The following is a 15,881-nucleotide window of genomic DNA, read 5'->3' as shown; positions in this document are numbered from 1 at the left end:
AAGTTTATTACTACGACTAAGCTGCATGTTGGGGGGGGGGGGGGGGGGGGGGCAATAATACCTGACGCGATCTTTCTTCAGAATACCCTCGAGCATGTCATCGCATTTTATACGGAAGTTTGCCTTTATACATGAAAGTCCACCATAACTTGTTCCTCGCACAGATTCGATTTCTGTAGCCTCTCGTCAAGCATTTCGTAATAGGCAATACTTTCTCCAGTGAAGCTTTGCTGACAAGAATAGAAAGAATTTCATTTCGGATGTTCGGGAGTTGTAAGCAGCGTGGTGTGGTTCAATATGCTTGAGGCACACTAGCGCTGTGACAGGAGTACTGGCTCTCACACCTTTATCTGCGACAAATGGCTGTCAGGACATTGTCATGTGGAGACGAGGGACTTCCTACCTCTACAGCCGTTATATATGACCTTCACTCCATTTCTTATAGGGTCCGTGCGTAACCGATGTCCCAGCTTTCGGGATCGGTCCAGTGGACTGCTTGTGCGGGTGCAGGGGCTGATTGCATTTCAGTCAAGGAAAAGGAAAAAAAAAAAGAGGTGCAGAACGGCAACAGTAAAGACCTAAAGCAGAAACACTGGCACGGTGCATCACTTTAACCAGAACCTCTCCTACGCCCTGTAGGGAGATGCACCAGTTTACTTGCGATCAACCAGTCAAATAACCTCTCGACTCACCCACACGGTGGCTCAGTGGGTATGGTTGTCCGTCGCTAAGCGTGAGGTTGTGATTCACGGCTGCCGTGGCGGGCGCGCTTCGTTGGGAGTGAAAAAAAAAAACAAAAAACAAAAAAAAACCCACTCGTGTACTTGGATTTAAGGGCTTGCAAAAGAGGCCCGGATGGTCAAAACCAATCCGGAGCTCTCTACTATGGCCTCTCTCTTAGCCCCAGTGTTGCTTTTGGGCGTTAGTTGCAATCAATCAATCAATCAATCCTTCCACGCATAAACAGGAAGGAAGAAAGAGGCAGCAGGAGCCCCCAGGTCTCTAGAACTGCGCGCCTTGTTTCTCTTACTACTGCCAAGTTTGGGAGAAAATTGTAATTTATATATAATACCCGCTACAGTGCCGCAAAATTCGCGACGTTCGGCCGATATGCTAGCCGTCGCGAGTGACAGACGGCCGATTTCGTCTCGAGATATTCTGCCGTTGCATCCAGTGCAGCTTGCAACGTTGCTCGTAGTTGCGGTCCAGCACGAATAACAACCTCGAACAACCACGTGCTACGCGGCGAGCAGCGGCGGCGAAAAGCCGGCGCGGCATCATGCGCGCGCGCTTGCGCAGCAGCTCCGCGTTGCCGAGGCTCCGAGGAGCCAACGCAGCGCGACCGCAGCGGCGAAGACCCGCTAACATCAGTCGCGCTCCGGCAGCGGCGCGAGTGGATCGGTCTGGGTTACCCAGTCGGGGCGGCCTACTACGTCGAAGGGGGCCACTCGGACCAAAAGGGCGCTTCTTCGGCGTGCCGCGGAAGTTTGAGGAACGCGCTCTCTGCTACTGCTTCGCCAAGTATGTACGAAACTTCGCCGCAAGACGCGACGGCTTGTGCCGTCTCCGTGGCCTGCTCGCTGAGTGGGGCGTGAAGATTTCGAAGGAAGCTTGTATGCGTCCGTCTGTCCAGCGAGAGAAACGCAGCTGGCTTGGAAAGATAAAGCTGCCTGGAACACTACTGTGGGCGTCGGCTACATTTCTCCAAGAGAGACGTGCTTTTACTGCAGTGTGATAGAGAGGACGTGGCGAGGCGACGAGTTGAGTACTTCCTAAAGTTTCCGAAGGAGGCTCGCCGCTGTCTTTACTTGTGACGGAGTTCAAGCTGAGTGCGTGCTTGAGAGATCGGGAAGCTTGCTTCGGTACTGCATGCAAATATGACACTTTACCAAATGACGCCAATTCTCTCTTTCATTCGATCACAAAACAAACAGAATACCTCGGCGAAGTCCGCAAGATAGAAGTTCGAAGCTTTTATGCAGATTACAAAAGCTAATTGCCGCTGTGTTTGTGCCCCTGTACCTGTGTGTGCCGAAAGACGGTGCCTGTAACTGAAGTAAGCGTGATCTTTTACGACTAGTGGTCTTCATAACCGTGGCTGCTGACAACGTTTTCCTTTGTCGATTTCTTTGCTTTTTGTGTCTTTCTGCAAACCACGTCTCGTGTTCTGATCAGCGCGAATTTCTTCCTCTATTTTATATTAAAAGAAAAATATTGCCGGCGAACTATGGAACGGCACTCCTTCTCGCTAGAGTAGTGTGCTTGTGTGTTACGCATCTTTCTTCAGCAGCAAGACAGTTCGTTGTCTGAGGCTGGCGTGTGCTGATTATTTCGCGGAATGTAGTGTGGTGAGAGTCGTTTGGGCGACAGTGAAGTATTGAAGGTGCACGCGACTCCCAAAATTATGTGCATGGCTATGCTGTTCGTTTAAGTTTAATGTACTTAGCAGCGATAGAAACAGTAAGCTGAGCTGCGAAGAATACGTCTTGCTTAGATACGCACAAGACGTTTACCAGCATCGCAAAAAACGGAAGTTGATTGGCTTGAAGAAAACGTGAACACAATATTCGCACGATTGCAAGATATTTGGTTGCGTGCTTGTAATTTTCATCAGGTTACTTTTTTATGCGCTCATTGTACGTTCAACCGTGATTCGAATCCTCCTGACGCTTCTGGCTGAAACTGGCTGAGCGAATTTTGCCGGCAAAGCTTCGTGCCAAACTCGAACATAGTACCAATGCACCCCTTCAACGTTCGGACCAGAAAATTGAAGCTGATAATGACTTGTAGTCGATGCGGCACTTCAACTAGGTATATTCTGCACAAGTACAATTGATTACGGCTATTAACTATTTCCATATGCAAACTACATTAGTGCTAGCACACTCAACAGTGAAGGCGGTTGTCATGCGTTCATTATAATGTAATGTAGATGTTTCCGTATAGCAGAGGCGTTAATATTTATTGCTCTTGGTTCGACCCACCAGGGTCTAAACGGTGCGCTGACTCTGAATTGACCAATTCTCTTTCTGAACCACTTCATAAGGAAGGAAGTTTGATCTGATTGAAGGGTACTTTTAGTGATTATTCACAACAAAATTTTCAGGTAATATGCACACTGAAATTATTAGTCTTGCAACATCAGCGTATACACCGGCTTTCTATGTGCTAAGTCGGCTATCTTCATAAGCTGTCAATCTATTCCGTGCTATAATTACCGTGAACCTTAGTCAGGCTACAGATTATAATCTTGCTTGCTGGCTCTGTACAGGAGTTCAATGTCGTCACTTGCACATTATCTGTCCTGGAATTATTATTAAGAAATGTTTTTTTACTTCTATCAGGCACCAAATCTATATAGTACAAAACGAGGTCAAGATGTGTTCGTGAAGCTGCTGTTTGTATATAATGAATAAGAGATACACAGCTGCGAAGATATATCCAAGGCACTGTATCACGTAACGTACTGTTACACGCTTGAGCTTAGGCTCCGTCAAAGCACCGATTACGAGTGAAGTGACACACTGCCGTTTCAAATACTAATTCTCCGTGTTCCCTATATATATCTAATACTGCGCGTAATTATAGCACAGTAGCCGCTAACCATCACGTAACGCTTTTTCATCTGACTAGTCACTAGTCCTTGAGCTGTGCCACGACTTCTAAGTTCGTTTTGACAGCTATACCATTTCACAAAGATCATCGTCACTATACTTGAAAGGCAGACGACCAACTATACAAATATACGAAGAGAACACGCTTCGCTGCATTTCATGGCTCTAAGCACATATGACGACTCCATTTTTTTCTCGTATGCATGCATGTGTGAGTGATAAGCGTCAAACGCCGTCACTGAAAGACTTCGTCATCCCCGTACCTTTGTGAGTGAAAAAGTGAATGCGTGAAAAGTGAAGTGAATCCGACGCAGGCGTGCAAAGTGTCCACATACCGACGCAACCGGCTTTCGTACGCATCTCAAATGCCTGTAGGAAAACATCACGACGCGTATGGATTGCTCCGGGCAAGCACGCCACTTGTTGACTCGAGTGTCTAGACTCCCGTCTCAAAACACCGAGTGATTGAAGACGCGCTATGGCAGCGGACATGTCGTCTTACCCTAGACGCAGCTATCGAAGAAGCGGTCCTTTAGATTCGCACAAGCCTCTCTAGGTGTTCCGAGGACTGTACTTAAATTCTATCGGGAAGATCGAGAGCCGTTCTTCTAGAGTGTCTGGCAACATTGCTTTGATGGGAACAAAGACGGCAGGAAGCATGGCCAGCGCATCTTCGACAGCGTTCAAGCCCGTCGTTTCTCCGGACGCGAGAACGACTGCGTGCCCTGTGAAGTCCGCGCTTTCCGACGAGATTAAGGTGGAAACTGAGTCTGACGGTGAAGGGAGAGGTGGCGGAAGAGAATGCGCGACACCGGAGGGTGATGGCAAAACCCAGCATCGTCATCAGCAGGGAAGATCGGACAGCTTCGGACGTCCCGAGAGACCATCGTTGCGGTCCGATCCACCGCGGCAGCTGAGCAGCGCCGAGCAGCGCATCGCGGCCACGATCCGGCAGCACTACTACCCCGAGGGAGGCTGGGGTTGGGTGGTGTGCGTCTGCGTGTGCCTCGTCAACGCCCTCAGCTGGGGGATGCAGCTCAACTACGGAGTCATGCACGCTGCGGCCATCCAGCAGTTTGGCGAGGAGCACGCCGGCGAGGCCCGTGAGTTGTTGGCTGCATATCTTACTTTTTTTTGTCATTTGTGTCACTGACATTTGCTTGCTAGCCTCCGTGACGTCAGAGACAAAGACGAATACGAGGATAACGATGATCGCGCGAAATAAGTCTCTGACTATTTGATCTCGAGGTCAAAGTAGGTGTGGCGCCGAAGCTGCGCGAATCGCGGCCAATTTCGAAAGTTTTGCAGCGCTCATGACGGGCACGTGCTGGAACTTGTTGGAAACCTGATGAGAAAGAGTTTGTTGAAATTTTTTCTTGGAAGCTTGTCAGGCTTGTTGGCACTAGTCGTATGATAGATCGGATGGTTTTTACGCACATGTGTTTCCCGTTTTAAAGGGGGACACGGAAAGGTGGTGATGGCGGAGAGTAGGAAAACCGGAGATGGGTGTGTGTACGGGTAGGGGGGGGGGGGGGGGGGTAAATAGTTAATGCTGAGGAACACAAGACGTGTTTCTATCTTGAGCGTTTCAACACTTTTGGAGTACGCGCTTACAGTCAGCCCCCCCCCGCTTCGTGTTGGCGACCGGAGGAGGAGGAGGAGGAAAAAAAGAAGGAAAGGCAGGGAGGTTAACCAGAAGCACGTCCGGTTTGCTACCCTACACGGGGGAAGGATTGGCGACCGATTTTCAGTACACTTCTATAGGTAAATCGAAAGTGATAAATTAAAAGACAATGATTCGACGATTCAAATGTTTGCCCGCGATAACATAAGCTCCGTTAGAGATTCCGCAAACGAGTTCGTCGATTTGTTGTGAGAGCAAGCAGTGAATGAATGAATGAATGAATGAATGAATGAATTAATTAAATTCGGCGAAAGATGATTCGTGGTATCATTAGAAAAGAGAGACGTGTGAGCGAATCACGTTCTATAGGACGTACTATAGGAGCGCCAACGGTACCTTCGTGGCTTTCTGCGTTCTTTCAGTGATCCATCTCTCGCGTGAATTCAGAAAACTCTTCTGCATTGAAATCTTGCAATAAAGCAGATATATAGAAACGGTGAAAACGAGGAAATAACTTGGCGCTTGGTTTGTAAAACGAAGCAACTGTGGCACCGATGGTTTGGCTCACTGACTTCTACGAAAATGGCACAGAACAGCACATTTGTGCAGCAGTGAGGGGGGTCCTTTCCTCTTCGATTTTTTCCATTTCCTTAAACTTATGCCACTGTTAGCACAACTTCCGTTACCGATTTTGATCGGAGTATGGTGGGAGCCTTAGTCACAAAACGTTTCTGACGTTAGAATTGAAAGCCTCGAATATATCAATATTGGGATAAGGACATGCAGTATCTGAAGAACTAACCTAAAGCGTGAAATATGCAGTTAAAAGCAAATTAGTAATGAACAGACAAATAATAACCTCGGTGATGGAGGAACGATTTTGGAAGTTACACTCGATTACTGAATTCTAGCAACAGACGGACGGTTACTCCACTCCATTTGAGAAACAAAAAACAAAAATAACGGTGACATACAAGTGCACAGGAAAGGATTTCAAGGTGTTATGCACTCTCTTTTTCCCTTCGATCAGAAATTGTGTCGCGTTCGCTAACATGTTCTTTCCTCTTGTCACGCTTTGCCAAGGAAATTAAATGCAAGACAGTTGTTCGGGAGTGCATAATTGATAAGTACGCCTTTAGGAAAGTTAACGTACGTGCGGTTTAGTTTGCTATCGCCAGCTATTCGTACTCATTATAGGCTTGAGTTTGCGAAAGCAGTTCATTCGACGGAAACTGCCCTTGTGCGAGCTTCAGGGCGCGCAGAGTACAGTTCTTAGTGGTAATTGTAATGCGCTGTAATGCTGGTGCAATTATTGCGGTTCGTTCAGCCAATTTCCTCATTGCCCCCATTTAGCTTCAAGCGGAGTAGACACAGGGCTTCGACCATAACTCCAGTTCTATAACACTTCTCAAACCGGACCTTTGAGGCGCTACGAAATTACTGGCCCAACTGTTGGTAAACGAGCACCAAATAGCCATGTCCGAGCATTCGTCATGAGCACTTGCGCTCACGTGTCATCTGCAGTCTTTCTTATTTCAGTGCGAGCGCTTTGGAATTGCTTTGAGTCGGCAGACAAGAACTTGCGCGAATTGCAAGTCATCAAAACGAGTAGAAACCAGTGCTGGGTCACGCTGTCGAACAGTTAAAACGGGCATCTCAGGGACTAATTACAGCACTCTTTGTCGAAGCGAGTCGAGTTCAGCAGAATGACATGAATAGACATAATTGCATCGTGCACGGAATTCTTACTAGCGTGCAGTGTCTTGATTGCTTGTTAACAAATAGAAATTACCGGCGTCATGCACGACATGCGTTTTCGGAGACCAGCGAGCTTTGTTGCCTAACCTGCGTAATGATCGTCAGCTGTAATCATGCGCTTAAGCGTTTCCCGCTTATTGCCCGTGTAAATCCCGCACTGTCGTATGTCATGGCAGTACGGGTGTACCAACTATCCGCGAGGCAATAAATACTGCGGCTTTTTTGTCTCTATCAGTGCAGTTCACAATCGGCGCAATTGGTTCGTGCAGTTCCTTGGTACCATGGTTTCTGGCAGATTGAGTAATTAATTCTGTAAACGAGTAAATCAGAGAGATCGTAGAAGTACTAAGGTAATCTTCGTGCGCACGAGACAAGTTCACAGCGTCACGGAGGAGCCCTGGAATAGTGCCGAAGACGCGCAGATAGGTGCACCCAATACGGGATACGGTGCATCCCTACTCACGAGGTGCACCACATTCTGTATTAGTACTTTGAGTATTTCTATGTAAAAAGCATCGTTATGCTCTTTATTGAAGTACTCGTTGTCGTACGACATTGGGTGCGTAAGAACACTTTTGCCACTGAGCCAACACTGCAGGTGTCAGAGAGATGTTTGTATATTTCACAGAAGCCGTTTCCCGCACCGATCCATCGCTTGTATCACATCGTTTCACGTTCAGACAACTGAAATTGCACGAATGGCCTGGATTGTCAGCACGTTGAAGTACTCTTTTTTGCCTTCCTATTCGGGTCTCCTCCGTTCACATCTTTATATGCGACGAGGACCCTCAGTGGCTTTCACGGGTCACCGCAAGTGCACACAACGCTCGCGGCGCCTCTTCTTCATCGGAAGAGACACCTTACCGTGGGCAGCCGACTTCCTCTGATCTTCTTCAATCGATCAACGCCCCCGAGATCGAAAGACGTACGGCAGGAGGCACACTTTCTGCTCGCGCGACGAGACTGTGCCAGCAGTTGCGGCCGCGTGAGTGATGACCCTCGTCCCATGCTGTCTCATTGACCATTAGCTGCGAACCATTCCTTAAACCTTTCCCCCGGCCTCTCTCGCTTTCTCTTTCTCTCTCTCCCCATCTTCCCCTTCGCCTATCGTTCTCACTGCAACGTCGGACTGTGTTTCTCGTCGGCTCCATTACCTACTCTCGTCGAAACTTCCTTCTTCCATCAAGGCCCCGCTCTCTGTTTGCCTCCCTCATCTGGCCTGTTCTTGCGATCAGTGTGGCTCGTACACGCTCCGCATCTTTACCGCGTGCATCGCGTTCATTTCTTTCAGCTTCCTTCGGTACCTGGTTCACTCGCTTTATGGCTTGTTCCCCCGACCGCACATTAGTCACCGGAGAAAGCGGTGAAAGGAAATGAGTGCTTGCGAGCCCTCGCTCACAATGACACGGGGATCGAGCGGCCCCGAAAGGAAATGGCGGATTCGGGATTCGGGCCTGGTGCTGCTTATTCGACGAGCGAAATAGGGACGCCTTCGTTCGCTCTCCAATCCTGTTATGGCCCTTTCATGCCAAGCGACGTGCGCTAGCATAGGCCAGTACTGCGACGTCAGCTCCGCTGTACGCACTAACGAAGGTCACCGCGTTAGCGTTTGTCACGCCCTCGTTTTGTAAAAGACGCGACTGCACATCCGTCTTTTCCATATATGTCTCGTACAACGCCGCCTCTTCATTGACAACCCATCGTCCTGTTGCTGCCTCTGTTGCTGTTGGTGTTACCGTGTCGGTCTGATTGCTTCATTTCTTAGCGCGTATGTGGGCTTTAATTCATGGCCGTGCCAGTTCACTGACTCACGATAGCGAGCCAGCAGCCCTCATTCGTCATATTGTGCACACACTGAAGTGCTTGGTCAGTTTTGCATGTCTTAAAGCTATGCGCTATATCGGCCGTCCTTCAATTCAATGATTATATTATGGCTTCTTGAGGGGCGCGTAGACAACGAGAAGCGCAGCAAAAAACTTTGAACGACAGGCAATTTATACACTTTGTAGTTCTCCGACTCGGAGCGGACAACTATAGCTCTGATTCAGGGAGCTCTTAACTAAGAAGTTGAAATCTGCAGTGATAGAAAAAAAAGAAGAATGTTATGTTCAACAAAAGTTTGGCTTCACTTCTGCTCGAAGACGTTAGAACTGCGTGAATGAATGAGTTATTGAATTTCCGTAAATGACTACAGAAACGTCTAGAAGCTTGAGTGTGCAAATAATGACTTTTTAGTTATCACTGCCGCATTCTTCTATTTACCAGCAATGTGGTTACGGCTGCAGTTGTTGAAGTTCCACAGCATTTTTTAACCTTAACAAAATTTATTTATAACATATGCAATGCACTTGAGGCGTAATCTTGTGTAATACAGACGGTGCAAATCAGATCAATCTGAAGGCTTCGTCACATATCTGCATCACTGATGCCAAGGCGGGCGTTCATGTTATTAATGATAGCGATGGCAGTGGTGCGTTGCTTCAGCTGCGATTAGCTTTGTTAGTTTGTTCGCTAACAGCTGTTACACTTAAGTGGCTAAATTGGACCCAAAGGTGACCTGACATGTAACCAGTGACGCAGAAGAAGGCCAGCGCATAACTTTCTCCGTGTTCAATCAAGACAACTTGCTTGCGCGGTTTACGGCGGGCTTTTTACGTCTGGTCTCTTCCATATATTCTTGTCTTGCTTGGATTATAGCTGTATCTTTGTTCCCGCAACACACGTCATTCCGGCTTCTTCGTAATATTGCTTCTGCGGCTTGATCTGTATTTTCGTATAAGTACTGTCGCGAAGTGCTGCCAACTTCCTGTGCTGTTATTTTGTATCAGCAAGCTTTTATATAATTTATTACAGCGATGCTGTCTATGGCTATAGGTTGCGTGTAGTTTTTCAACTCTGTAATCAAGAACTCAGATGCCGAATTTGATGTAAAATTGCTTCAGTCTAAGCAAAACCTTATACATGTCATCACTTGGATATGCATTTTGAGTAAGTTAGCTATCAATAGGCACCATTTTCAAGATCAGTAGGCTCTCTGGTAGATAATAGACGCTTCTCAAAGATTTACGGCTGTGCGGCCCGCGTCGGCTATGTCTACGTTCACAACGCCCTCTCTTTTCGTCGTTCCAAGCTCGTGCGTGCCTAGGCACCGTCGTGCGTTCTCGGTAAGACAAGATGCTGTTCTCCATTTTGAATTTAACTTTTCTCGTCATAATGGGGAGGCCGCGTACAGTGCGCACTCTCGAGGAGCAGCGCGCTTACGAATAGCGACGGCGAAAACAGATGCGACCTGCCGTGGCTGCTCAGTGGCTATGGTGTTGGGCTGCTGAGCACGAGGTCGCGGGATCAAATCCCATCCACGGTGGCCGCATTTCGATGGGGGCGAAATGCGAAAACATCCGTGTACTTTGATTTAGGTGCACTTTAAAGAACCTCCGGTGATCCAAATTTCCAGAGTCCCCCACTACGGCGTGCCTCATATTCAGATCGTGGTTTTGGCACGTAAAACCCCATAATTTAATTTAAAACAGATGCGAGAATGCAATCTGCGGCAGTGGGCGGCAAACACCGATGAAGATCGGTAGCGAGAGGCCAGCCGCAAGCGGCTCGCCATGAAAGCCGACGCAAGTCGTCTGCTGTCCATCGTGTGCCACTCTGGATATCCACCTTCACAGAGTAGAATGGCTCGTGATTTTTTTTCTGTTTTGTTTTTGCTCGTCTAGCTTACATTCTCACTCAACCGTATCTCACTCCGCCTAACCTTAGCACCATTTTCTTAAACGGATTTCTTGCGTTTTCTTCAGTACTTACCACCTACATTCGAAGTTCTCAATATGCTACAGCTACTCCTCACTTGAAGAATCACTTCTTAGCAAGGCTAACAATTTCTCCCGTTATCATTAAATGATGCCACAAGTTCGATGTTGTTCGCTTTTGCTTCTCCTGATGCGAAGAAGTCATCACGCAACTTCGTGGGCAAGCGGGTTCCTTCATGAAGGGAGAAAGAATAGAGAACACAGGGGCAATAACTTCATAATGGCAAACCATGGAGAACGGACCTAAGAGGGTGCGGAGGCGAGACGAGAGCAATTTTCATGGGCTGTTGACACGGAAGTGCTTAGGGTGATGAGCGGCCTTTTATGGCAACACACACTGGCCCGAGGCGGCTTCCCTTCGGAAGAAGTCGGAAAGTAGTATAGCTTTGAGGGGGCTACGCCTTGAAGCTGTTCCTGTGCTGCCCTTGTAGCCAAGAGTGCTAACGGAAGCGTTTTATTGACCGTTGGCCGCACAACCGACGTACCGTTGTGTGACGAGGAAGTCCATGGAGTGCGATGCGAAGGTCCACGAAAGCAAGATAACTTTTGTTACACAGTAAATACTTGAATTATCTACAAGGGAACGATTGAGTAGCTTACTTTGCGCGTCTAGAAGTAAGAAAAGAAAGCTTCTTTGCTGTATCTTGATACAGAATTCGCATTTTCTATGCGCTTACGAGTGAGCACTATGGGCCAGAATCACAAAGCTTTTCTTTCGTAAATTCGCTGTGCCATTGGCTGGCCGCCTTCTCTAATATGACATGTCTGTCATCCGGATTGGCTAAAATTCTTTCTTACGAAAACTTCTAGCGTAATAAGTTTTTGTGAATTAGGGCCTATAAGTGTTAGGGCGCTATAACTGTCGACCTCAACTTTCTTTGTGTTGTGACGTAGAAGGCAGAGCTAGTGCGCTCTTCTTCTTCATGTCGCTCGCGCCATATTTATGAAATCGCCGCATAGATAGTCATCGCGAAGAACTAGAGCACCTTCGAAGCTCTCTTCATCTGTTTGTTTGTTTTTGTTTTCGCCTATAGGTATCGTTTCAGGCCATAGTATGGCATAGCATGGCAAGAACATTTATTTTGGGCCAGAGAAACTAGGGCCCGAGAATAAAAGTTCCCAGTAGTCTTTATTTTTTTTTAGTCATCTGTCCTTTGATTTCCTTGTAGCTCTTTGTTTTGCATCGACCCGAACGGGCTCATCGTGAAGTCTAACCGCGATCAGGAACTGTCCCTGTTCTAGATTCTCGCGAGCGATTCCGATAAACATCGATAAACTGGCTTAAAGTCGTCGCCGCGCGACGCCGCGCCGGAGAGATGCCCGTTTCTCTTCGTCTTCGATTGCCCCATTTCGCGCTGGAGCCAAGTCACGGAAGTGCGTCGCGCAGCTGGGGTGTCTTTGACTGTAATCACTTGCCATGACCTCCAGGAACGGAGACATCTTCGACTCACCCGTTTATCGTGTCAAGGTTCACCTCGAGAGTGAGACAGAGAAAGAGAGAGAGAGAGTGAGAGAGAGTAGCATGCTCCGGAGTGAGAAAAAGCAGCGCTGTGCACGTCACTTTGCACACACGACACATTTTATGTCACAGGGCGTACTCACACGGTACAGAAGCTCCGTGACTATTTGTTTTCGTCACTTGAAAAGGCTAAATATCTTGAAAGCGCTGTTTCCGGTTCGTAAACACGTGAGTTTGTCGACAACGATGCCTTACTTGGGAGATGCGCGATTGACGAACGAAAGACATGCCCCAGAAAGCGCGTTAAGGTGTCTATATGTCTCTTCTCGTCTGTTGTCCTTTCATCTACCACTACGTCTAACGCACTAAACGTCGTGCGGCGTGCCCTGATGGTATAGTTAACCATGCATCGAGACCGATAAGGAGTTACGACCATTTTCGCTTCTGCCTTGAAGATTTCTAGAAATAGCTATGACCGCGGATTAGACGAACGTATAGCACACATGAAGGTTCAATCTATGAAGCTCGGTAATGCTGCCATCGCTCCCGTTCACGAGGCAGCGCTGTGCCTCTGTGATTCAGTCCACCTCGTTTTCTCGACCAGAGCTTCCCAGTCGCTTTGTGCAAGAAAGGCTTGTCCGCGATTGCCTCGCGTGCTTGGTCGAACACGGCACCTGGAAGTCAGCCATCAATCGGGCGCTGGGGAGGAAGAAGAGGGGCTAGGTCGCGTAATTAGGCGGCTCTAATCGAACGCAGTCTTTAACAGGCGCGGCCGGCCTGTTGCGATTCACGCAGGCCGCGGTGCTCGTTCCGTCGGTGAACGCGCCTTCTATTCGTCGCACCGCTCCACCCAGTCTCATGAATACGTCACCGGGGTGCGCAGAGAGGGCGAGAATTCAGCGCGCGCTCTATCGGAAATGTGGCAACGGGAGAAGCAATCTTACACGCGTGAGTGAATGCAGATTGCCAGCGATTGGGACGGCTTATCACGAAATTACCACGCGGGTGTCGGCGGTATGCGTGCTAGAGAGGTAACTAAGTGATTGCCAGGAGCTCATGAGGGGAAAGAAGGGCGGCCAATTTACCAGGTTTGGGAATCAGCGTCCGTATTCGCAAAACTTCCCTTGCGTGAGTGCTGTCTGGGATTGGCCGACACCGCGGTGATTATCTCGCTATCCCGCCGAACACTATCTATAGAGTCGGTGTCGCTCGAGCAACAGCCAACGCTCTTACGAAAAAGCGGTCGACTTCGCAAAGCTTTACGTTCACAAGTGCGGTTTGCCATTGGCCAGCTGCGTTCGCTAATAATGTGTCCAGCATATCACGATTTGTCTGCGTCTGCTCTTACGAGCAGTTATATAGCGGAAGAACACTTCTGTGAATACGCGCGCAGAATTGTTGCAAATGACGATCCAGATTAATCCTCTTCTGCTTAGAAGTTTGAAAACAAGATTATAGGACTGCACAAGTAGAGACGTGTCTTGTAACAGTTGTGCGGTGAGATTAAAGAAAATAGAAAAGGAGGTGTCAGCTGAATTACGCAACATAAATCATAATTAGCCTGGACCCATTCACATAAAAATTTCTTACGCTGAACTGTTCGTAAGAGCATATACCACATACTAGCCAATTGTGGTCTTGGACATACTGTAGACGAATGCGGCTGGCCAATGGGAAATAATACTTACAACGAAAAAGTTGTCTAAATTCGGTCCCTTATCAAATTACAAAGGTATTGCGGGTAATGAATAACACAGTGCCAGACACTGTTTGTGTCTGTGATTCTTGTGGATTAAGGAGGTCCACCTTATGCTGGACTGGTTCAACTGGGAAAACTGCTTTTGTGGCGCTCGAATAGCTGTGTTTGATTCACTAGGTGTCTCATATCTTTCCAAATTTTGTCGGAATAAATTATGCATTGAGTCTTTTATCGAAGCAGGGCCGACGTACGTTTACTTAGGTCAGTCTCGCCTCACGTGAAGAGTATAATTCAAATAAGCTCCTAGTTGACAGTGCTAAAAATGTATGCTAAGAAGATAAGCCTATATGCTGTTTGTATAAAGACGTTTCGTTAATGCTGTGAGTTAGTTAACGCTGCAGTGATTAGGGATCATCACGGTGTCATAGGGTCGGACTTTACACAACAAAAGTCTAATAGATGGAAGCAGCTTTTGAGAAGAAAGTATAACTGCGCGAACAGATGAAAGCGCGACATTTGTTATTTGCTCCTTTACCACGTACGTCAGCTTTGTCGAGACGTTCATCAAAAAAAAAAAAAAAAAAAAAAAAGAGAAAGAAAAATCTGGTGTGGTGTTTTTACGTACCTTTGTTTACATAAACGCGTTCTTTAACGCCATCGAAATGCCTAAAATTCCATCGACATTCACGGTGTTAATCCGATAAATCAGCAGCACCGTAACGTTCTGCTGGGTTATTTATTCCTGTGACTACGTGGATTAGTTATGTGTGTTCTGCGTCAGCACTGTACACGGCTCGTAAAGCTCGATGTCTTTATTGCTCTGCACGCCTGACGTTCGTACACGTGGGTGCGGCTACATCGCGCAGCATTTCTCTTGGTGTCACATCGACCATAACAACCATGAGGGCGCTATATAGGCCATATCTCGGCTGCGTGTGCGTATCGACGGCATCTTGGCACCACGACCGCGCTCGCATATGCTATAGGGGAAATAGTATACGTCATATTTACTCTATAAACGGTGCAGGGACAGATCCAAATCGATGCGTACGAATCAAGAAATACTGGCGAAGATGAACTTCCTTCGGGGTCGCCATCTACAAATTGGTTTTGGGAGATACACAGAGCGCAAGAAACTTGCCATCTAAAAATTTATTTCACCCGCTAAACAGAGGCATGAGAACACGTTATCGAACGTTACAGAACTTAATATCTGCACGGATTCACTCGGTGCATTGAAGGAACTAAAGAAAGTTACAAAGACGTCCAATTTCGCCAACAAATACTTATACCTAGACTAAACAAGTCGTCCAACAGACCCCAACTTCGCTATTACCGTGCACTGGATTCGGGGACACAGTGGGAGACCACTCAACAGCCTGGTTGACCGAATTGCTCCTTCACCGTCTTTACCTGACAATCCACCAGCCTCACTTCCTCCGGGTCCCCGAGCTCTCCTACGAGCCCAAAACTGCATTTTCCCGACGGGACACACGTGCACTTGTAACCCCGTGCGTTGGCTTCCTTGAAAAATGATGTTCGTCTTGTACGGCGGTACAAGACACATGTGCACGTGTACCCTGTGTGTCGGCGTCCTTTCTCGCAACCTTGCCCGGGCGGAGGAAGTTTGTCTTCGGAGGCTTCGGGCGGGGGTAGCCCTGACAGCTGCGGTCGCCTGCACCTGGTGATCTGTAAGGGACAAACATACAATGTGTCCTAAGTGCCCAGCACCTGTGTCCACGGCGGGCAGTCGTCATCTCTTATGGCTGTGTCCTGGCACTAAGGACATTAGGCACAAGATGCTTAGGGGAAACAAACGAAATCCGAATGTCACGGATGACTTTACCCGTTGGATAACGGTGAACAAGTGCGTGAATTCATTACTGCAGTACCTAAATCACACAGGGCTGCG

The 15,881-nt window shown here is 47.8% G+C and overlaps 1 protein-coding gene across 2 annotated transcripts in view; it reads left to right on the top strand.

Annotated features, from left to right (window-relative positions):
- Positions 1-1,351: 1,351 nt before the first annotated feature.
- Positions 1,352-15,881, top strand: part of LOC119460708 (monocarboxylate transporter 8) — a 130,899-nt gene continuing 116,369 nt past the window's right edge. Inside the window, exon 1 of one of the 2 annotated variants that reach the window (XM_049673169.1) lies at positions 1,352-4,717. In XM_049673169.1, the coding sequence (XP_049529126.1) occupies positions 4,249-4,717 (469 nt within the window). In that variant the 5' untranslated portion in view covers positions 1,352-4,248. The remainder of the gene's footprint in view (positions 4,718-15,881) is intronic. The other variant, XM_037721769.2, reaches the window with a different exon arrangement.

Source organism: Dermacentor silvarum, chromosome 8 (assembly GCF_013339745.2).
Source record: "Dermacentor silvarum isolate Dsil-2018 chromosome 8, BIME_Dsil_1.4, whole genome shotgun sequence".
Lineage (NCBI taxonomy): Eukaryota > Metazoa > Arthropoda > Arachnida > Ixodida > Ixodidae > Dermacentor > Dermacentor silvarum.
This window is presented reverse-complemented; position numbering and strand designations above follow the sequence as displayed.